This window comes from Ictalurus furcatus, chromosome 2 (assembly GCF_023375685.1).
Source record: "Ictalurus furcatus strain D&B chromosome 2, Billie_1.0, whole genome shotgun sequence".
Classification (NCBI taxonomy): domain Eukaryota; kingdom Metazoa; phylum Chordata; class Actinopteri; order Siluriformes; family Ictaluridae; genus Ictalurus; species Ictalurus furcatus.
This window is the reverse complement of record NC_071256.1, coordinates 34,757,667-34,782,016: the sequence shown is the minus strand read 5'-3', so window position 1 is coordinate 34,782,016 and position 24,350 is coordinate 34,757,667. Positions and strand designations below refer to the sequence as shown.

The 24,350-nt window shown below is 40.1% G+C and overlaps 2 protein-coding genes and 1 pseudogene across 2 annotated transcripts; all 3 read left to right on the top strand.

The window, feature by feature from the left end:
• Window positions 1-273: 273 nt before the first annotated feature.
• On the top strand, window positions 274-2,233 carry LOC128617694 (zona pellucida sperm-binding protein 3-like; annotated as a pseudogene).
• A 3,201-nt stretch (window positions 2,234-5,434) lies between these two features.
• LOC128602466 (zona pellucida sperm-binding protein 3-like) lies at window positions 5,435-8,171 on the top strand. The gene is made up of 7 exons (XM_053616290.1): window positions 5,435-5,857; window positions 5,929-6,023; window positions 6,103-6,206; window positions 7,484-7,661; window positions 7,726-7,843; window positions 7,913-7,998; window positions 8,073-8,171. The coding sequence occupies exons 1-7, from the start codon at window positions 5,600-5,602 to the stop codon at window positions 8,164-8,166; spliced, it is 933 nt and encodes a 310-aa protein (XP_053472265.1). The 5' UTR covers window positions 5,435-5,599; the 3' UTR covers window positions 8,167-8,171.
• Window positions 8,172-15,978: 7,807 nt separating this feature from the next.
• Window positions 15,979-23,465, top strand: hrob (homologous recombination factor with OB-fold). The gene is made up of 10 exons (XM_053616276.1): window positions 15,979-16,193; window positions 16,325-16,378; window positions 17,627-18,583; window positions 18,727-18,810; window positions 18,985-19,122; window positions 19,357-19,465; window positions 21,416-21,501; window positions 21,589-21,711; window positions 21,810-22,002; window positions 23,246-23,465. Exons 1-10 carry the CDS (start codon window positions 16,182-16,184, stop codon window positions 23,296-23,298), a joined length of 1,809 nt encoding a protein of 602 aa, XP_053472251.1. The 5' UTR covers window positions 15,979-16,181; the 3' UTR covers window positions 23,299-23,465.
• Window positions 23,466-24,350: the final 885 nt, after the last annotated feature.

Sequence of the window (24,350 nt, the reverse complement as noted above, 5' to 3'; positions counted from 1 at the left end):
GTTTGTTTTGCAGCTCACAATAAATGTTCTGTGGCAACACAAGACATTTCAGTTTTATATTTTTTATTTTTTACCTCACGTCCTCAATTAAGGACTAAAGTTACATTTCAGTTCTATGTTTGGCAAATTGCTTGCTAGGTCATGTGACCTAGACAATTAAGAGAATTAAGCACTTGGTCCAATCACATTCAAGGGGCAGTAAAATTCTAAATGCTGTCATCTGTTTGGCAGTCCAATTATTTACGCAACAGGCTCAGAAGAACATCAGGATGTTAAGAAATGCTTGAATACCTGCATAAATAGGAGGTGCTCTCCAAGTAGTGGTGTGCTTGCAGTTGTCTGTTAATGGCAATGGGGTTCAACCATGTGGGGTTTGGTGTGCTGTTGATATTGACAGTTGGATTGTCAGCAGCACAATGGCCAGGATTGATGAATGTTCCTACTGTATTTCAACTTAACAAGCCAGGTCATACTTCACTGCAAGCAAGGGCTGGGTTGCCTTCTTGGTGATGCAAAGTGGCCCCCAGAGTGGAGGCCCTACAGTAGCCCCATTTGGATTACACCTTCAAAATCCTTCGGATGCTCAAGATCAGCAAGTAATGCAGAGGCCAGTGAAGAAACTGACTTGGTGTTATCCAGCAGCACCACAAATCCCAACCCCACCAACACCAGTGAACTTTGTAAGACAGTCTGATGCTGTTCCTACCCAGAGTGTAACAGCAAGGTGCAATGAGACTGCAGTGTATGTAGAGGTGAGAAAAGACCTGTGTGGTACTAGTGCATCCCTCAATATTACTGCTCTCACACTGGGAGGCTGTGCTGCCAGAGGGGTGGTTGTTCCTTCAAGTCCTTGTCTATGAATCACCACTGCATGACTGCAACAGCAAGTTGACTAAGTCTTCTATTGTTAAATACCTTAGTTTTGCTTTAAGCTCACCATCAGACCTCCATTTACACTTACTCCTCTCATTCAGGTGACTGCAAATGAGCTGGTCTATAGCTTCACCCTTGGTAATTCTTCAGTGCCCTTAAGTAGTGCTCCCATTTTAAGAAGTCCTGGTGCTATGGTTTTCGTTGAGCGTCACTATCTGAGGTATTGCTCCATTCCACAAAATCTGTTTGGGTTTACTTGGAAGGATGTGCTCATCTGTGATGGTCCTGTCTTGAATGCTTTCCAGATTCCACAATGTGAGTAGCAGTGCTCTCCTGCCTGCTTGGATTCCATATGCTTTTGCTCAAGCTGCTGAGGAACATCTTCTCTTCTCCTTGAGGCTCATGATGGGTTTGTATCATGGTTAAATTGTAGCTTGCTTGTTTGAGGCTGGGTTACTAATGAAGCTTCTCCTTGTAGATGACTGGATATCTGAAAGACCTTCTGATTACAACTACCAGCTGGGTGAGCTTATAAATATTGAGGCATCTGTAGTGCAGTTCAACCATGTGCCCCTGCGTGTCTTTGTAGACAGCTGTGTGGCCACTGCTGTCCCTGATACAAATGCAGTCCCCAGATATTCCTTCATTGAGAACCATGGGTGAGTGAGGTTCATTTGAGCCGTTGTAAACTGTCCCGAACACTCCTAACTTTGTTAACCCTTCCAGGTGCTTGATGCCAAGCTTACTCACTCCAGTTCCCACTTCATGCCCCAAACTCAAGCAGCTAAGCTGGGGTTTCAGCTGGAGGCATTCAAGTTTCAGCATGTGAACAGTAGCTGGGTAGGTGATGACTATTTGGACAAGGGTGATGGGCCTGTTTAGCTGTCAGTCTATAACTTGTTCTCCCTTTGTTGCCAGTTCTATATTGCATGCATCTTGAAGGCAACAGCAGCATCTGCCCCTGCTGATGCTGAGCACAAGGCTTGTTCCTTCTCAGGCAATAGGTATGTTGCTGTGGCAGTGTTGGTACAGTGCAGATGAGCTGTGACCACTAACACTACTGTTTCTTCCTATATGGACTGCTGCATATGGTGTTGACCAGGTATGCAGCTGTTGCAGCAGCTGTGGGTCAAGGAAGGGACGTGATCTCTCATCAGAGCAAGGTATTTGGGAGAACCATGTTGGTGTTCATGTTATTTCTCTTTGCAGTCTATGACCTGAAATGCCACTACACAACCTATGATTCTGTTGTATTTGTGGTTTTGTAACCTGTTCATGCACTTCACCTTTATTTGCAGGCTTGCAGCTGGAGAGAGAAGTGAGCCTTGGGCCGATCATGGTTCTGGAAAATGTCTGGTAGTCTAATAACTTTGTCTAAATAAAATTTTTATATAAATAAAACTTGTATGTCTTGTGATACCTCATTACTTCTGACACACAACTGGGTATGCTCTTATCTTGTAATGGGCAGAGTGCAAGCAGGGACTCCAGCAAAACTAATTGACTGCATAACTAGGTGGGCTAGCCAGAAGATGGCTGACATTAAGGTGCCATCCAAACAGTCAACTTTACCAGAACACTCCATGACTGTGGTACCTACAGGTTTGTGAATTTACCCGAGAGAAAAGCTATTAACAAAAGGCTTAAATAAACCAAGATTTTCTCAACCTGGACTGGGACTGTTGTAATCCTGAACACCTAACTGGAAGGCTTTTACACCTTTATGGTTATTGGTGTTGTGGAATATTTCTAGCTTGGTACAGAATTGGTGTTTGAAGCGGTTGTTTCCAGTTGAATAGACTTAAAAGAATACTCCATGCTATGCCGGAATGTCTTTTTCTTTTTCTAAATCTTACTTTCTTGAACTCCTGTTAAATGGGTAGGGGCTCACCATCCGTTGAAAAGGATCCTGGTATTTTTCTTGCAAGCTTCTAAATGATGCTTGTATCCACATAGTTAAATCTGCTTTAGTGACTTTTGTAATGTAGTCTACCTGGGCATTTGCCATTGTGCATGTTTTTAACTGTATAAGATTCCTGAGTTGAAAGACCACACTGGAAGCTCTATCTTCTCAGTGAACCTCCTACAACTTTGAATTATACCCCCCACCCCAGGATTTGCAGCAAAGTTTAACGGGCAGGTCAAAGCTGTTTGGTTAATAAGCCCCAAATAATATACTTTAAATGAAATGCAATAAATGTCCATCAACTGAAGGACAAGCAATCACTACAAATTAGTTTTGGGTGAACTACATTGATGTTAAATCCAGTGATGTATCTTGTTCCAAGAACCTCATTGCCATGGTGTTCAAAGATCATCTTTCCAGGTGGACAAGTCCCTTACAGCTATTCATGTTGTAACTGGATTGATCTGGACAATAAGTTACATAGGATTTAACAGAAGGTATACTGCTGTTACTTTTTTATAAAATCACAATCTTTACATCAAGCCTGTCACATCAGCTTTACATCTGTATATTATGGCTTTCCACCATAATGTTTTCCCAAGTATATGGATTTACTGAAATAAAACCAATTGGGAAAACCTGATCTGGTCCTAATTAAATATTAAGATTTAATTAAATTCATCCTCAATTACATTTATTTATATATCCTTTATTTAACCAGAAAGATCCTGTTGAGATATCACAATCTCTTCTTCCAGGGAAACCTGGTCAAGATGGCAGCACATACTTTCACACAGGGATAATTACAGAAAACAAGAGTAAAATCAAGAAAAGCAATATCTCTAGTTTAACTACATTTTGCAGATCTTTCCAGGCCCAGGGAGCATGAAAAGAAAAATCATGTTTGCCAAATTCTGAGTATACCTTTGGGACTTTTAACCGAATATGTGATTGAGATCTAGTTCAATGGCTATTTGTATAAAAAGTTAAGCGATTAGAAATATGAGGACAATTTACCTAGAAGTGCCTTAGCAATGAACATATGCAATTTCCTCCTATGATGCAAAGATGTCCATGCCAACGATTCATATGGTATACAGTGATGAGTACATGAATCTGCACCACAAAGCGTAATGCTGCATGATGGAGTCCAGTTTCCTTAATAAAGATGAAGTCGCATGCATATAGACAAGGTCACCATTATCAATTCTACTCTCCACTGTTTTCTTTCTAGCCTCACAAGGAAAACAGTTTTTTAAACGATAAAAGAACCCCAATTTTGGTTTAAGCTTCTTCAACAGATTATCAATGTATACATTAAAAACTAGTTTTTCGTCCAACCATATACCAAAGTATTTATAAGAGCTAACTCTTTCAATGGTTGTTCAGCTAAAAATCATATTTTGAATCCACTCTGAAGCATAAATCATTGCTAAAAATAGAAAACAAAAGCGGAGCTACAATGGATCCTTGAGGAACTCCTATTTTTACTTGATGGAAAGGTGAACTATAATTTTCTAAACTTATACATTGAGTGCGCTTAAAAAAAAATAGTTTTCCAACCACTTTAGAGCAGCTTCACTAAGAACTATAGACCTAAGCTTCTGTAACAATAGATTATGATTGACGGAATCAAAAGCTTTCGAAAGGTCAACAAATAATGCTGCACAGAACTTTTTGCAATCTAAAAAGTTTATGATGTCATTTGTGACTAACATAGCTGCTGTTATGGTACTGTGACTTGCTCTAAAACCTGATTGGTGATCATTAGGATATTATTATCAGTTAGAAATTGTTTTATTTCATCATATATCACTGATTAGAATTTTTTTTTAGCTAGAACTGGTAATCTGGAGACAGGACAATAATTATTAAGATCTCAAGGGTCTCCACCTTTTAATAATGGAATGACTGTTGCCGATTTCCACATTCTTGGTATGGTATTAGAAGTTGCGCTTAGATTAAAGATGGAAGCAGTTAGCCCTGCCACAATACCAGCAGCCATTTGTTAAAAATAGGGCTCAATTTTATCAACTCCTTCTGATGTTTTAATGTCTAGTTTCACTCGAGCATTGTAAACCTGGGAAGTTGAAATTGGAGATAAATTAAACTCTTGTTCAGGGCAATGTTTAGCAGGGTCAACAGATTTCATAAAGGTACCAGAATTAATAGACTCAGAACTTAAGCCAGAAGAAAAATTGTTTCTAAGTGTATCAGCAATATCTACTCTACCCTTAACTACAGTTTGGTTGACAGTTAACTTCATGCGTTAAACTTGAATTCAACGTAGATTTAACTAACTTCCAATTTGATTTCCAGTCATTAGAGGATGTACAAAGTAGATCAATATAAATAAATATTTTGACCATACCTGACCAATTAGTGTTTGCTGTTTTTTTTACTCAGGAACAAAAATTGTAATGACTTATCTGTGTTATTTTGGATCACTTGAGTTAGTAGTAACTTATAATCTGTTAGAGCTGCCACTCAACCATTGTTGGTCAAACTCCATCAATGTCTAAAAATAAATTTCAGTTCTACACAAGGCCAAGCCGATTGTCTTGACAAAGCTTTTGAACCAATCAGATGCCAGGAAGTTTAAAATACTAATTGGTGTCATCCGTGAGGCAGCACAAATGCTAAAACAACAGGTTTAGAAGAATGTCAAGATAACTAAAAGGGGTGCTTGAAATACAGAATTAAATGGAATAGCCAGCTTGTACGTGTGTACTTAGAATTCTCTGAGTCAATAATAATGCAATTAAAACAAGTTGGTGGTTTTGTACTGCTGTTTATTGCTCTTGGATTGGCTGAAGCACAATGGTCAAGACTGTGGAAACTTCAATCTACTGCAGGAGCACCACCCTGCAGCTTGATCCTTTTCCGACTTTGAGTGTAACAGCAGAGTGCAATGAGACTGCAGTGTATGTGGCAGTGAAGAAAAATCTGTTTGGTAATGGTAAACCCATCAATATGGTTGCTCTTACCCTGGGAGGCTGTGCTGCTAAAGGGGAAAATGCTGCTTCTCAAGTACTTATCTATGAATCTGGACTGGATGGCTGCAACAGCAAGTTGGCTGTAAGTCTTTATTTCTAGAAATCCTTGGTTCTGTTTAAATCTTGTGATGGCTTGCATTACTTCTCTCTCAGGTGAACGAGGATGAACTGGTCTATGTCTTTGCCCTTGGTTTTGCTTCAGAGCCTTTAAGTGGTACTCCCATTTCAACTGAGTGTCACTATCCAAGGTATTGTTCCATATGTTAAACCTGTTTGGGTTTACTTGGACAACTCCACTAAATCTGATCTCTTTCAAATGATTTCCAGATTCCGTGATGCTCCCAGCAGTACTCTGATGCCTGCTTGGATATCACATGATTCTACCCAAGCAGCTGAGGAACCTTTTGTTTTCTCTTTGAGACTCATGATGGGTTTATATCATGGTTAAACTGTAGTTTGCTTGTGTAGCAATGTGGCTCGTTTCGCAACAACTACGCCACCCCGAGAAAATGGGGAAATAACCCAAATAAAGACACACAAATACGTTCCACTTAGAACAGGCAAGAGGCATGGGTTTCCATACAAAAATACATTTTATTTTGAAGTTAAAAAAGACTGGCCAAGAATTATTATTTTTTTATTTTTTTTAAAACAGAAACCAACACAATCAGGCATTGGTTAAATAAAACAGCCACAAGAAGAAATTAACAATCATAGGAGAACTTCCTGTATGAAGGGCAGGCTAGTACGACAGCACCAGCTATACCAAAGGGAAAAACACCCCACTAATCAGAATCATACAAAACTCACTGCAAATAAACACAGCAATAATAACAACCGTTAATTAAGTAAAGCCTAACGTGCAGCAAAGACCTCCCCCCAGCCTCAGGAAGCACTCAGCTCCTACAAGAAGAAAAAGACACAAGAAACATTAATTACAATATGCTCAAAGCAGACAAACAAAAGAATAAAACAAACAAAGACAAACTTACTGTCACAAAAACACAGATAACCCTGAGCTCTAGCTGATTACAGGTAGCAAGTTTACCAAGACTGACCAAAACCACTACTACCACATAGCAGTATCAGAATAATTGATAAAGACTGTTACAACACAGTTGAATTAAAGAAAGCTGATCTCAGTGACAGTAACCAACACAGCAAAATAATGAAACAAAACAGAACAAAATAAAACAGACTCAAGCAGCCCCAAAGCAGCAATGTGGCTCCGTGAGTGAGGGGGAGGAGCTATACCAAAACGACCGCACTCACTCAGCCTGTCTTAATGCATGCAAAATCAAGGACCCATGATCCAATGACATAATACACACGACGGCACATACGAAAATCATATGATGGCTTCTTTAATAGTTGTGACAGCAACAGCTGGCGCTCCGACCGGGGCTACGTTAAACTGCCATGCTACACAGATGAGAGCCCTAACGGCACACCGCACCGAGAGCAAGCAGCACACTACACATGCAAGGTCTTGGTAGCCCAATGTCACACTCTGCAGTCCATAGCAACGAAAGGAAGGGGTGGATTTTCGACCATGACGCATTCCGTGAGGCCTAAACAACAGCTTATATACTATGGGAGGAAGAGAGCTCATTGGCCACGTAGTTAAAAAGGGTGACGTTTTAATCACAGCACACCTCACTACACTTGTTTGAGGATGATGCGTTACTAATGAAGTTTCTTCTTGTAGATGACTGGATATCTGAAAGGCCATCCAACCAGTACAACCTGGCCGAGCTTATAAATATTGATGCGTCGGTACTGCCGTTCAGCAGTGTGCCCCTGCATGTTCTTGTAGGTAGCTGTATGGCTACTGCTGTCCCTGACATAAATACAGTCCCCAGATATTCCTTCATTGAGAATTACGGGTGAGTGAGGTTCTTTGTGCACTTGTAAGCTGACCAGCAAAACCCTAACTGCAAGTCCTTCTAGGTGCCTGGTCGATTCCAAGACTATAGCGTCTAATTCCCACTTCATACCCCAAACTGGTGCAGCTAAGCACAGGTTTCAGATGGAGGCATTCAGGTTTCAGCAAGGGAATGGTAGCTTGGTAAGTAATGACTGTTTACAGTGTAACTGCCACCTTTAACTGCCACTGTAACTTGGACTCTCTTGCCAGGTCTACATTACGTGCACCTTGAAAGCAACAGCAGTGTCTGCCCCTCCTGATGCTGAGCACAAGGCTTGCTCATTCTCTGGCAATAGGTATGTTCCTATGACCCTAAAATGGTACAGTGCTGATGAGCTGTGACTACTAAAGCATTATGATCTCTTCCTAGATGGACTGCTGCATATGGTGCTGACCAGGTGTGCAGCTGTTGCAACAGCCACTGCAGCTTGAGGAAGGGACAAGATCAATTATGCCGTGTTTGAGGAGAAAGTTGCAACTTGTAATTCCCCATCTACAAACTGAAAATGCCCCTCCATCATAAAATTTGAACTCTGTAGTCTTCTCAGCTACTTCTCAAGGAAGTTCCTTCCCTGTTTAGAGTAACATCAAATCAACATGGCTGCTCACACTGAACAGAGTGATGCACTGCTTCTATACTTCCAAGTTAGTTTATAGCTTTATATTAATAATTAATAAATTAATACACACAGTACATGGTTAAAGCTATAAAACTAACCCTACTAATTGCAATCTTGAAAAGCCAATCCTCAATGTTGTAGCTAATGTTAGCTGGCTAGCCTGTTCCCAATGCTGCTTGTTATTGTCCCCTGACTACCTTCTTGCGAACACTACTTGATACGGCCTGACGCTGTACTGCAAGGTCAGTCCAAATGTTGCAAGAATGTTGGTTCACTATAGTAGAACAGTACCAGCAGTCAATCAGGGCTGTAACAAAATCCAGTTAAAGTGGCTTTTTAGGAGCTACATGCTTTTGTGTTGGGCTCCATGGTGTACTTATAAATGATATTGCAACTTGCAAGGCACCCTGAATCCAGCATTAATGAACCCAGGGATCCAGTAGCTTGTTAATGCTCACCTTGTTTCAACACATGACTGCGTTCATGAAGGCTTTGACTGGATGAGGTGTTCTGTATTCTGTGGATTCTGGGATTTGGAACCATGTGTTTTTGTACAATCTAATTCCAGGAGACTTCATGGTTTTCTTTAAAGCTTTTTATTTTTTTGTAGACTACTGAACTTTGTCTGCTTTTCTCTTCTAGCGTACCAGCTGGCAACACAAGTAACCCTTGGTCCAATCATGGTTGAGGAAGTGTTTGACTTGTTTTGAAATAAAATGTTTTATTAAATTTGCAGTTGTGACTTGAACTGGGACTGAGCTAGCCACAGCCTTTAATCAATGTTCATTAAGTGCTTTATGACTTTAATAAATATGCAAGTGTACAGGCATCCTTATAAAAGTGTCGCACTGAATGTGTAGAGATTGTACAGATCCACTAACATGAACCAGTCTTGTAGCTTATCACAAACAATGAGACTTCTGTCGTATGTATTCCTTAAAACAAGCCCAGTTGGCAACAACTGTGGTCTATTCCAGAGAGCAGGTTATGCGGGTTTCCTGGGTAAGCTTACACCAAGTAAATGGATCACCTCAACCATTGGTTCCAAAAACGGAGGAAACTTTTAGGGTATCCAGAAATAGCAATTACTCTCTGAAAATAACCTGCTCTAAAGCAGGTTACGTTCCAGGGTTAGTCCATTTCCAAAGAGCTAACAGAGCAGTGCAAAAAAGTACCCTTTTGAGGAATGTCCTGATGAGTAAGCACAGGTTATACAAAGTCTCTTTCACTGTGAGTGGGTGATAAGACAATGTATACATGTTTTTGTATCCAGATGAATATTTCAGGAGCATTACCATTTTTCACATGAATCATTGACTTTTATTTGGCAAACCTTTTGAAACTTCACATCACCAACGTGACACATTGTGGATCAGCGCTTAACACTGAGCATGTTTTATGCAGTGCTCTTTGTTTTCATTTTTGCCAGAGGGAGTTTTCTGTGTAACGTGGGCGATTCAGAGTATGTGGGGAAGGCATCTCTGTGTAGGGCCATTCGTGTACAGTATGCCTGGCACTCCAAGGGTTCAACACACTCTTGTGCAGGGCCCTGGCAATTTCACGTTTCCCAAATGTGATTGGATGCATTGATGTTCTTATTAAAGCTCCTTCAGTGAATGAAGGAGACTATGTTAATAGGAAGTCATTCCATAGCATGTGTGCAGCTAACAGTAGAATATTGGGTGCTGAATCAAGGTTTAACAAATTAAATGCAACTCATTTCTGGTCCCTACTAACTAGATAATATGTGACTCAACCCACCTCATCCCCAACATGGAAACAAAATGACCAGGGTCTGTACCCAATACCAGAATATTTCGAGGCCCCCTACTCTTTATGAAAATGATCAAGAGGAGCCCCCAGTTAAACCAGTGGACTAGAGAGATTGCAGGGTGTTACAAGACATGTCTGCCAAAATCACTTCTTATTAAAAGACTAATGCACAAAATAAACAGTCAAGTGTGGCTCATTGTTTCCTGTAATTTAAAGACATTTGTATTTATTGCTTTACCGTTCAGCAATAAACTACAGAATAATCATTAGGCAAATACGGCCTTTTTTTACGTTCACCTTTTTTCCTCCATTTGGAGTTGTAGAAGGTCCATCTCCATGTCACTTTTTCAATTTGCATTTGGAGATGGACCTTTTATACAGCTCCTTTGCAGGAAGCTAGGAAGACAGAATAATATGATTAATGTCTGTAATACATATGCAGACCAAATATTTTTAATCAGGATGACTGCAAACAATTTTTTACACTGCCAAGATTCTGTGTGGAGGAACAACCCCAATTCCAAAAAAATTGTGACGCTGTATCAAGTGTAAATAAAAAACAGAATGCAATGATTTGCATAATCCCAAACCCATGTTATTCACAATAGAATATAGAAAACCTATTAAATGTTTAAACTGAGAAAATATAAAATTTTAAGAAAAAAAAAAGGTAATTTTGAATTTGATGACCGCAAGACGTCTCAAAAAAATTGGGACGCGGCAACAAGGGGCAGGAAAATCAGTGTTATTAAAAAGAAACAGCTGGATGTTATTTGGCAACAGGTCAGTAACATGATTGGGTATTAAAAAAAAAAGAGTATCTTAGAGAGGCAGAGTCTTTCAGAAGTAAGGATGGGCAGAGGTTCATCAATCTGCAAAAAACTACATTTACAATTTGTGGAACAATTTCAGAATAATGTTCCTCAACGTAAAATTGCAAAGACTATCTTCTCATATCTCCTCATCAGAAGAATATCTCCTCATCTACAGTACATATCAAAATCAAAAGATTCCGAGAATCTGGAGGAATCTCTGTGGGCAAGGGACAAGGGTGAAAATCAATATTGCATGCCCGTGATCTTTGGGCCCTCAGGCGGCATTGCATTAAAAACAGGCATGATCCTGTAATGGAAATCACGTCGTGAGCTCAGAAACACCTTCAGAACTCACTGTCTGTGAACACAGTTCAGTGTGCCATCCACAAATGCTGGTTAAAGCTCTACAATGCAAAGAAGAAGCCATATGTGAACATGATCCAGAAATGCTGCCGTCTTCTCTGGGCCAAAGCTCATTTAAAATGGACTGAGGCAAAGTGGAAAACTCTTCTGTGGTCAGACCAATCGAAATTTGACATTCTCTTTGGAAACCATGGAAACTAAAGAGGACTAAAGAGGAGAGGGACCATCTGGCTTTTTATCAGTGCTTAGTTCAAAAGCCTGCATCTCTGATGGTATGGGGGTGCAGCAGTGAGTGCCTATGGAATGGGCAGCTTGCACATCTGGAAAGGCACCATCAATGCTGAAAGGTATATAAAGGTTTTAGAGCAACATGTGCTTCCATCCAGATTCCATCCCATCTTTACTTCTGAGAGACTCCGCCTCTAAAATACTTTTTTTATGCCCAATAATGTAACTGACCTGTTGCCAATTAATCTTGTCGCAAAATGTTCCTGCAGCTGTTTCTTTTTAGTAAACACTTACTTTCCCAGCCTTTTGTTGCCCCGTCCCAACTTTTTTGAGACGTGTTGCTGCCATCAAAGTCAAAATTACTTTATTTCTTCCTTAACATGGTACATTTCCTCAGTTTATGTTCTATTGTGAATAACATATGGGTTTATGAGATTTTCAAGTCATTGCATTCTGTTTTTATTTACATTTCACACTGTCACGTTTCGTGACGTAACGGAGATAAGGTAGGATGCAATCGCAGGTTAAACAGTTTTATTGAGAGACACGCAGGAAGGTAAATCCAAACAGTAAACCAAAACGTAATCCACAAACGTAATCCAGTAACATGCAAAGTTCAGACGATTGGCAAACAGGCTTACACAGGGCTAGGCAGGAATCAAGACTGTGGTCACGGAAAACAGGGTCGATACACAAAACAGGAAACATAAGTTATGACTATGAACTGGGAGCGGAGAAACCAGCGTGAACTAAACAAACGGACTATGACTATGACTATGACTATATTTACTCTAGTCTATCCAAGTTACTTATCTAATATTCCACGCCGTGTGCTGGGAGGCGCACGGTATATATGCGGACATGATCAGTGTCGTAAATGCGCACAGCTGAGGGCGATTCAGACACACGTGAAAATCCCAGCCAATGACAGAACAGGGAGGAGACATTACAGAAACATAAACAAACACACGTGTCCAAATGTCACTACTGTCAACAACGGAAAAGCAGGTGCTCGTGCATTCGCGCTTAGAGCATGCTGCTTCAAGGGGAAATCGTGACACACACAGCATCCAAACTTTTTTAGAATTGGGGTTATAGATGGACCCAGCCATAACCTTTACGGGGACAATGGCAAAGTTTTAATAAATCGCATCTTTTAAAAAAGGGAATGCATTATATGTTAAACCTCTGTGGGCCTTCCCACATCTTCATTTTGTACCACTGTCACAGCAGAGGTGGTCTCTTCATCTACATCCTACAGTGCAAATTACTAATGATGTTTGGTCTAGCAAACAGAAACAACAAATGAACACAATAATCACTTACAACTGTGGCAGGATGTGCTGTTGCAGAAGGGTCAATTCAATTCAATACAACGTGTCCATCAGCAACTGTAAGAAAATGAAATCAGATGCTCAATGTACATTCTCAAACAAATACAACTAATATACAAAGACATAAGGATCATCATGATTGTTTAAGGTTAAATCACTTAAAGCGCTGGGGGTGGGGGGAGAGTTCTAATTTGCTACATAAACATTTTACTAATCCACTAATATCATGGGAGACAGCCAACTCTGATGAACTGCCCTCTTGATTAAGGGACAATGCCAGCTCCTCAGCCAGAATGAGTGAAGGTGCTGGTGGTCCCCACCCATTTCACAGGCCTCTGCCTTCTTCAAGCATTTACTCGATCCGTTAGTTTTTTTTCCAAGCCACCTCTCTGTCTGATGCAGCAGTGTTACTTTTTTTTTTTTTCACTACAAGTGGCTTAGTTTCCTCATAAGCATGCATTAAAACCTATAATTCTGCTTTGCTAAAGTATGTGGAGCCTATCCCAGGGAGCATCGGGCACAAGGTGGGGTACACCCTGGACAGGGTGCCAATCCATGACAGGGCACATAATATAATATATATAATATAATATCTATCTATCTATCTATCTATCTATATATATATATATATATATATATATATATATATATATATATATATATATATGCATCTCTCTCTCTCTCTCTCTCTCTCGCTATATATATATATATATATATATATATATATATATATATATGCATCTCTCTCTCTCTCTCTCTCTCTCTCTCTCGCTATATATATATATATATATATATATATATATATATATATATATATATATATATAATTTTTTTATTTATTTCTGAAATACTGATATCTTTTAGAAGTTCAATACTACTGAAGATAAATGTGATATGTAACTGTGCCCAGTAGAGGCCCTTTGAATCAAACCATTTTCCTTTTCTTCGGTCACCATGGGCCACCAGTGTATTCAAGGCCCAGTGACTATTTGGCACATGAAAAAGGTTCCCAGACGTCCTTTATAATAGATGATTGTCCTGATTGTCCTGTTCAATAAGAGACTCGATTTGTCCCATGTTCTTGAACACATCAGTTAATACATTCAGTTCCTTTTACCTCACAGTTCCCCTGAGGTGAGTATAGTGTGTTGTTGTTGGTAGTGGTGGTGTTTTAATATTTTCTTAATGTTCAGTTCTGATTAGATATCTGACTGAAAAAGGGTTTACCTGAATTCACACTAGAACTGTGTACTGTGTACTGTCACTTACTGTGCCCATTGTCCTGTTTTTAGTAGTTACTGTACTGTTGTGTTGTCTGCATGTGCACTTTATGTAAAAATGTGTAGATCTTATTTAGTTCTGTGTCATCTCATGTGGTTAGTGTGTTGTTTTATGTAGCACCATGGTCCTGGAGTGTCACTGTTTAGTGTACCAGCTGTATATGGTTGAAATGACAATAAATCCACTTCAACTTGATGAGCATTAACTGATAGAAATAGACAATATGACTAATCTTAATCAATTAAGTGCAAATTAGCTTAATCGTGCTGATACTGTAATATCCCATCCACTCTCAGAGATTTTGGACTGAAGGTTAACATTATTAGCTAGATAAATTTTATAATTAAAAATATGATAGTTTAAAATGTAAAAACTCTAAGTAAACACCATGTCAGTCTATCCTATATGCTATTCTAGTTCATACATATGATATCATTAATTTTATTTTTAAGTTTTGTTTACTGTGTGTGTGTGTATGTGTGTGTGTGTGTGTGTGTGTGTGTGTGTGTGTGTGTGTGTGTTTGTGTTTTTAAAAGGAAGGGTTCAGTTTGCCAAAATTTAAACTTTAATATAGTGTAACACAACGTAATGTCTGTAAAAGCAAGTTGCTCTTGGACGTCTGTCCTGAAGCCACGGCCAAGCTCAGGGTCAGGTTGGGGAACATCAAGGAATCTAAGGCTGTGAGTGATATGCAGGTGAAGAGCTTATCTTCACACATTTCCTCTGGTTTATTCAGTGCGACACATTCCGGTGGCAGCACAGCACCATCAGCTTTGACCACAATCTTGTCAGAAGGCCTGGATTGAATTGCTGCTGAAATCTTCTACAAGATTCACAGTGGCTTTAATGTCACCAGAAAACCTGATATGTAAAATGAAGCAGGTGAAGCTCAGGCAAGTGATGCTGATGCACACTACTCCTGACTCAAAATAGCTTCTCAGACTTTTTCACAAAGCTCAGAAGACTTTTTAGACTCAGAAAGAAACAGTCTAAGCGTCCAAACCTGCAGTCTGATGTTTACCGATGCACCGGGCTCACTGAGAAGGTTTCAGTTTTATTTGTGTGTGAGGAGCTGCTGGCTAAGTCCATCTCTACTAAAGCATCTTAGCACGGTCTGCTGTATCTGCAGCCATGTAGATCCGGTCATTGGATCGTTTCCAAGAGAGAAAAGACAGACGAGTGGCTCAGGTGGTAGAGCGGGTAGTCCACTAATCGTAGGGTTGGTGGTTCGGCCCACATGACTCCACATGACTCCACAAGTGTCCTTGGGCAAGACAAGGACGATTTGCCCCCGATGGCAAGCTAGAGCCTTCCATGGCAGCTCTGCTACCATTGTGTGTGAATGAGAAACAGTGTAAAGTGCTTTGTAGAACCGCTTAGGTAAAAAAAAAAAAAAAAAAAAAGCTATATAAGCGCAGACCATTTATCAAAATCTGATTATCACTGGTCAGCATGATCGACCTAGTCTCAACAGCGACATTCCTGGTCATGGAAGCTCCTCAAATCCAGGATCAGGAGAAGAAAAAGCAGCTTTCATATTGCCTCAATTTTGCAGTGTAATTTAATCAAAATGCTTCAGTGGAAACATGTGGAGAGCTGTTTCTTTAGTCAAGTGTTGTGAGGATAAATAGAAATTAATCTTCTTAACGAAGCACAGACACAAAAGGGCACAATAACAGGGAGCTTAATGTGTTTCTCAATGTTAAGCTGATTATTTATAATTACTTAAACAGTTTTTATTTTACGAAAATGAGGTGAATTATGTCGCTTGGAAAAAAGAAAGAGTCGTTCAACTCTTACTGGTCAACCGAGCCAAATGATCCGACTCACTGAATAGAGCCGTGTGAAAAAGGTTCCGCCCACTTCCTTGTTCGTCATCACGTAAAACTACGTTCTGTTCGAATGTGGCAGCGAATGTGGTTATCCGCTTCGGTGGATGTTTCTTCGGATGAGATTTCGCAGGCAAACTGGACATTTTGAGAGATATGACGACGCGGTAGAATCTAATAAGGATTATATATCAGCTAATTCTTCTCTTTCCGAAGTCTAAACCAAACTGGAGGACATGACAGCTGCGGTAAGATGATTAGCAGCTACTTGTTTAGCTAACTTCTACTAGCCAGACCCCCCCCCCCAAGATACTGATTTAAAATGTAAAAAATGAGCTGCAGAGATGTTTTATTTTTTCTTTTTCCTCTCTTTGTTTAGGCTTGCAGCATGTGGAGAGGACTTTTCAGCGTAGGAGAAGACCTGGATGATGAAGTGTGTACATTTTGTGTTTAAAGACATGACAAACATGGTGTTAAGAACTCAAAACTCACACCTGAATTAATATATTAATATACGTGTCCCCCCCTCCATGTATTACACACTGTAGCGTCTTTCCCTGCTTTATACATCATTTAAACCTTCTTTCTACCTGAATATCATTCTGTATATTCTCAGGTCCATCACAGGTTCTTGTTAACTTATGATTTGAATCAGGTGTGTTAGATCAAGCTGATATTACAGGACCAGCTTTTAATCTAGCACATCTAATTCAGCTCAAATACCTGGCTTAATTAGCTGATGAGTTAAAGCAGGTGTGTTGGAATAAGGGAAAAGAGAGCTGGCTTGTAATGGTTCTTGTTCCAACATGAGTGGGCCCTTGTGGTAAGGGCCCTTCTAAACAGTCATTATTGAACAGATTAACTGATGGAGACAGCTCCCAGGACTCTGAATGTGAACTATAGTGCTGTTCGGATTGGATTAATTTATCAGGGGGGACGTCTGTGATTCAGTTTTTTTTTTTTTTTAATATACACACACACGTCTCGCCAGTTGTTAAACTCTTGCACCGCTTCGAAAGCGTCCAGGGGAGGGGCACTGATACTTGCTTTTTGATACTAAATATTGGCAAGTAGCAGCAAAAATCTTTATTTATTTGTTTATTTTTCCAATGCGGGTAGACATCTCCATTAAAAAAAAAAAAAAAAAAAAAAAAAAAAATCAGCCAACCCCCTGGGTTTGGTGAGAAATGCAAGGTAATTCTTCAGAGGAAAAACATCACCATGGCTAATTGGGACGTGAATAAAATCAGTGTAAATTAGGAAATTACTTGGGGGGGGGGCAGTGGTGGCTTAGTGGTTAAGGCTCTGGGTTACTGATCTGAAGGTTGGGGGTTCAAGCCCCAGCACTGCCAAGCTGCCACTGTTGGGCCCCTAACCCTCTCTGCTCCAGGCTGACCCTGCGCCCTGACCCCAACCTCCTAACATGCTGGGATATGAGAAGAAAGAGTTTTTCTGTGCTGTAATGTATACATGACCCCTAACTCATTATCATTACTCCAGGACCTCATGTAAATTGCCTGAATAGGGCTTATATGTTTTGAATTTAATTGACGGTATTAATGAAGTAAACAAATCCATGATAAATCCATGTTATAAAACATCAGTGAGTGATGCATCGACTGATCCGCTGACAGATTCGCTCGGTTTGATTTACTGCGTTGAATTTTGTGTTGTGCTGTAGGACTTGCTGGAAGCTGACTGGACACGTGCGTCAGCTTCGGGGTCATCTGCAGTTCCAGCTTGTGCACCCTTAGAAGAATCACATGCAGTTTGTGCCCATGATGCACAGCAGAGCTCCGCTGCACCATCAGCCAGCTTCTCAGACAGGAGTTCAGTGCCACGCTCAGATCTTTCCAAATCCCGACCTGTCAAAGGTTTAAGAAGCCTGGCCAACCCTGCCTCTTCATCTGTCTCCTGCTCTGTCCCTCACACACATGCAGGTTCTCCGGCTTCTCTTCAAGCACCTTTTGGGGGCTCTGATGCAATCTCATCTCTGCGACCTCCCTCAAAATGTCCACCTGTCCATTCAAACCCTCAATCTGGCATCTGCCATGTTCCCAAGAAAGACATTCCAGCTCAGGATGACTTTGATGACTGGGATATAGATCTGGAGGAGTTGGACGAGTGTGTTCCTCAGAAAGTTTCTGCTCCAGACAAAGACATTGAACCCGACAGCATTTCCCCAGCTAAACGGACGAGATTATCAGGTGTTAGTGAAGATGCACCAGTTATAACTTCTCTCCGAGGATTCTGCAACACTACGCCAAAATCTGCACCCCCGCAGTCCTTTATTCGTCCCCCATGTTCTAGTACACTTTTCCCACAAAACTCCCGGCAAGCCCCTGTACCTCCAGCCTGCCGCTTCACCAGTCCAGTGACTCCTGGACCTATGAGAGCGGCATCTCCGTGGCAAAGAGGAGCTGTTACTCCTCTAGCAGAAAATCGCTCTTTATTCCAGGCTGTATCTCCTGCTCCGTTGACTCCCCAAACACCACGTCCTCTCCACATGCCCGTCCTGACTAATCACTTGGTCCAGCTGGTGTCCGCAGCCAGTAAGACGCCGAGGAGGCCGAGGAGCGATTCCGGTCGTCCCAAAATGCGTCGGTTTCCTGGTCCAGCGGGTGCACTGCCGCAACAGGTGACTCCTGAGAGTCTGGGCTTTAGCTCACTTGATAGATTTTACAGAAATGTGGGAGGTGTTGTAGGCGGAAGGTTTAAATAGTTCTGTCAGTTGAATAAAGGTTTTTGTTTGTGCATTCTTTTTTTTTTTTAATTCCACAGATCAGTGGGCGGGGTCTGGATGACATCGTTGTGGCAGTTCCACAGACACCAGCACACGGGGCTGTGGCTCGCACACGCAGTGACGTACTATGCTACATATGTTATCACACAAACTTTGTACATAAGCCTTTCTATAGAGCATTGTTCTCAGTCCCGCTCTCTTCCTAGTTTTCTCCATGGCATGACAGCTACCAATCAGGGAACCCATCAGAACGTGTGTGTGTGTGTGTGTGTGTGTGTGTGTGTGTGTGTAAACAGGTCCCAAGCTCTCAAGTAAATGAGGAAGAGGAGTTCAGTGTCGGTCCGTGGGCAGCAATGAAGGCTGAGATGGGATTGGATGAGAGAAACCCTTCCTGTTTCCTCCATTCGTACAGCGTTGTCATGGTGCTGCGGAAAGTAAGCAAAACATTCTAACAACAGTTTGCTGTCCTCACTGCAAAATATAAATATGCTCTAATTGCAGATGTAAATTATTTGTCAGGCTAATTCATAGTTGTTAATTCATTAGTGTTCCAGAGACCTTGGTGTTGTGTCTAATTAGATTTTTATTTTCTGTTGTTTTTCTTTCTTCTTTGCTTAATGACTCTTCTGCTCCTTTTGTTACTGATTTGAACAAATTGTCTTTCTTAGGCAGCGTTAAGACAACTGTCCAAGAATAAGGTGCCTAACATGGCGGTGGTGTTAAAGAGCATTTTACACACCCATGCCGATGCCAAAGCAGTGTTCAGGGACCCCACAGGTAAGACGTGTGTGTGTGATATTATAATAAAATATAATAAAAATATTTAAAATAATATAATAAAATACAATATAATAAAACTGGCACCCTGTCCAGGGTGTACCCCGCCTTGTGCCCGATGCTCCCTGGGATAGGCTCCAGGTTTCCCGCCACCCTGAAAAGGGGTAAGCGGTTGAAGATGGATGGATGGATGGATGGATGGATGGACAATATAATAAAAATAATATTAAAAAGTACAATATAATAAAAAAATAATATAATCAAATCTAATAAAGAATATAATACAATAGAATGTAAAATATAATCAAATATAATAAAAAATAATATATAATAAATAAAATATAATAAATATTATATAATATAATAACAAAATAATATATAATAAAAAAGAATACATAAAATATAATAAAATATAATCAAAATAATATAGAAGATTATATAATAAAAAATAATATAATAAAATACAGAAAAATGTTTAATATAAAATATAATTAAAAAATGTTATAATATAAAATCATATAAAAAAGGTTTGACTTTCATAGGTAGTGTTCCTACACCTTAGCATTGTGTCAAAGTGGAAATATTTGAGCCAGGTTAAATCTAGGGTCATATTTCCAATGCTAAAATTCTTCCTAAACAACAATCATGGCTTAGCAACTGTAATTAGACACAGGCACACCTTTCAGGAATTAACAAAAGTGCTTTGTGTACTTCTAATTCTGACAGCCAGCCAAAACTAACAAAATGTGGGAAATGTTTTAAAAGCATTTAAATATTTGTTCAAAACTACAGTTTAAGGTATATGTTAAATGAAAGGTATGTGTGAATGATGTTTATATTTAATAATAATTTTTCATTTAATTTTCACTACAGCCAGTTGTGTTTTTATGTCTGCTTATATTATCAGTTTTTTATACGGCTGCTTATTAGTTGTTTTTTTTTTTTTATATGGCTGCTGATATTATCAGTTTTTTACATGGCTGCTTATATTATCCTCACCAACTTCTATAAACAAACACATAACCTCGGGTGGCAACAAAAATCCCCCACAATGGATTTCAGGCATTTTGCCCCCAAATTAAACCAACATTCAGAAACCATTTGGGGAAAAAATGAGTATACCTTTCCTACTTCCACAACCATTAAGAGAGTAATTAGTAGCCAGGTGTTACAAATAAAATTAGTATTATTAGTTCATCATTAAGAAGTGTGATTGCCTCTATAATAGCAGAAGTTTTGGTAGTTTGGTGTTCTGGAGCTCTCAGGTGTGTGTCTACACCATGCCAAAAAGGAAGGACATCAGCCGTAACCTCAGAGAAGTAATTGTTGCTGCTCATCAATCTGGGCAGAGTTATAAGGCCATCTCCAAACAATCTGAACTTTCATCATTTCTAAATCGAGAAGGATTGTTTACAAACTGAGAGATTTCAAGACAGACTGCCAATCCTCCCTTGGGTGGGTGCCTCGGCAAATTCTCCAAATTCCAAGGTCAGAAAAACCCAAAAGCTACATCATGTGACATATAGGCTATTGTAAGCACATTAAATGTTTGTTCATGACAGCACAAAAACTGAACAGTTATGTCTTTCGTGGAAGGGTGGTTAGGAAAAAGGCCTTCTCTCCAAAAAGACTATGGAGCGTGAACAAACCATGAAAGTTCTGGAACAATTTCCTTTGAACTGATGAGACTAAGATGGAGGTTTGGTCATCGTGCACAGCACTATGTTTGTTTGCCAAAAACCAAACGCAGCACATCACCACAAATACCTTATACGAACTGTCAAGCATGGTGGTTGATGGACGGGTAATGTGCTGACCATTCACCACTGAAAGCATCTGCTGGAAATCAGCTCCATCCGTATTACAGCTGTTTACCTACAACCTTTTTTTCCTCCCTGTACATTGCGTCACACTTCTGATGATTTGCAAATGTATTCATATTTGATCTAGGTGAGATGCAGGGTACAGTTCACAGACGGTTGCTGGAGGAGAGACAGGGAGAGCTGAAGACTGGCGCAGTGCTGCTGCTCAAACAAGTAATATACCACTGCTTACATCATACTGCCTTACTCACCATGTGATCCCTAGAATTCTTAAGGAATCGCCGTGATGCTCTTGCCTAGGTGGGCGTGTTCTCCCCCTCTAATCGGAACCACTACCTGAACGTAACACCCAATAACCTTCTTCGAATCTACCCTCCTGACGGAGCAGTCCACGCCTCCTCCCAGCATTCTCAGCCTGCACTGGTTAGATTTGCACTCTTCAAGATGTTTTCGATTAATATTCATTGTTCAGCAAAGTTTTGCTGATGTATTTTTTGTTAATGTGTTGAATGAAAATATAGGAACCTGCTGGATTACTGCATTGTGTGTCCTCCAAGCCTGAAGGGGGCCCCATATCTCACATGGAACTGCATTTTGATGATGATGAGGAGCAGGAGCAGGGCAGCATCCCAGCTAAACCTAGGGTCCCAGCTAATAGGGTGGTCCAGTCTACTGCACGACCTGTCTGCTCAGAGGATGCTCAATGGGATGCAGGTGCAGTGATCTCGAGAAACCGAGTGTGTTGTATCAATCAAACACTTGCACCTTGTTTGTGATTTACTGCACAAATCCTTTTTTTTTTTTTTAAGTCGGATCGTTTACATTAGCGGTGTCCAATCTTATCCGCAGAAGGCCGGTGTGTGGGTGCAGGATTTCATACCGATCAAGCAGGAGCCCCACCTGATTCCACCTGTTTAATCAGTTAATTTTGGTTTTCAGTAGACTCGGGTGTCGTTTCTGCTTGGTTCCGCCCTTTCCAGATAACCTTGGACACCCATGATCATTTCACCGTGGCCTTTATCTGACACGTACTTCTGAGCCGAACCGCATGCACAAAAAACAAACAAACCTGGTTATGACTAGAAAAGCAACCTGCTTAGACAGAAAATAACTTTTTTTAAAATAGTGATTTAGAGAAACTGGCTGCATCTGAACCCGCATATTTTCCTATTATATAGTATGCGAAAAGCAGTACGCCAGAGGGGCAGTATGTCCGAATTCTAAATATACGAGAAACAGTAGGTGAGAAAAACCCGGAAGGCGTACTATTTCCGACATGATTTTGCAGTATGCAACTGATGGACACTACACGAGTCAAACAATACCACAATGCAACGGGACTGGTGCGGACGAGCTCAGAAAAAAAAAAAACCGCAGAAGACCGCGTCGGCTCTTTTTAAGTATTAAACCTCGGTTAAACACGACTGGTTTAACAATACCCGAATAAATTGTTAACTTGTTTAAGATTTTTGTGTTTATGATGACGTCGAAGGTCACATGACAATGTGGCGGATGTAGTATGTCCGGGATTGCAGTAAATTGTAAGTCGCTTTGGATAAAAGCGTCCGCTAAATGAATAAATGTAAGTAACATGAAAATGAAAGACGTTTCAATCCAGATAGAAACTGGTCAGTGTTCTACATGTAAAGCCAGTTATGGTAAGACATTTGTTTCTATGGTAACAATCAACGAATCCAGTAAAGTACATGCATCTTTAGAGATTCGATGTTGTATAACAATGGATTTGGGTCATTTATTTATTTATTTCCCCATTCTAGTTTGTTAAACACAAGAGGGCGGTAGAGGGCAATTTTATAATATGCGTCCAAATCCATGCATTAATTCCCTGAAGTCTGATGAAATTATTAGACCCTCGTTAAAGGTGAACATCTGTGAAACAAATGTCGTGCATATGTTCCTCAATGCTGATTAATGTTCATCTGCTTGTGTCGTGCAGATGATCTTGACGAGCTGCTTGGGGAGTTGCCTGTCGAGTCTTACTCCACCTGACGCCGACCCCATTAATATAGAAATGTGCCAGACCACAGCAAAATGGCATAGCCGAACATGCTTTTTGTTCAGTTTGTGTTTGTATAGAAGCTGTTGTAAGATATGTACATAATCAGAAAACAGTCATCTAGACGAGGAGATGAATAAATGTTCAAGTTTGAACTGTCTACTAGGGTTTTTTTTTTTTTTTCCCCTCCTCCCCCAACCTGAGTATTCTAGGTTTAATTCTTCCTGGTTAAATAATAATACCAGATGAGTTCATGCTAACTTAACATCATGATTTTTCTTTTGCGCACCAACACTGACGGGTTACTCAGGCATTAGCAGTGCGAATGAATTCTCAGTGCGTATGTGAATGAGATCTGTGTGTTGACGAGTGTAATATTTGAGCTGTCATAGAGACAGGTGTGCTGGGGTAGGTTTCCATGGCTACTCCATCCTGCGCCCTTGAATTTAAAGAGGTTCTCGAGACAAAAGTCTGACAGCTTGATCCACTTGCGAAGACATAACGGGTCTTTCAAGGTCACTGGAGAATGGTTTTAATGGACTTTATTCGTGTCAAAACCCTGTCCTGTGCTGATCCGCGTGTTGAATAAGGAGTATTGTGGTGGTGATATATTTATTTATTTAATTAATAATAATTATTTTTTTTAACATATGGCTGTCTCTATAACTCTCTAGCCTCGCACTCTTTATTTATTTATGTAGTTATTTATTTTTTTGAATTATTACTTTTTTTATATAGCCGTCTCTCTAGCCTCGCTCTTTTTATTTATTTGTTTATTTATTTATATATTTAAATTATTTTTTATATAGCCGTCTCTCTAGCCTCGCCCTGTTTAGTTATTTATTTGTTTATTTTTATTGTTTTTAACATTTTTTTTTTAATATAGCCGTCTATAACTCTAGTCTCGCTCTTTTTTTTTCCCCTTTTCTTTTCTTTTCTCCCCCTCCCCTCCTTATGCTTTCTCATCTTGCTCTTGTTTCTTCCTACTCCTCATGCAAGTAATCATGTCTTTCACCCCCAGATGAGGCGTATTCCCACTTGCATG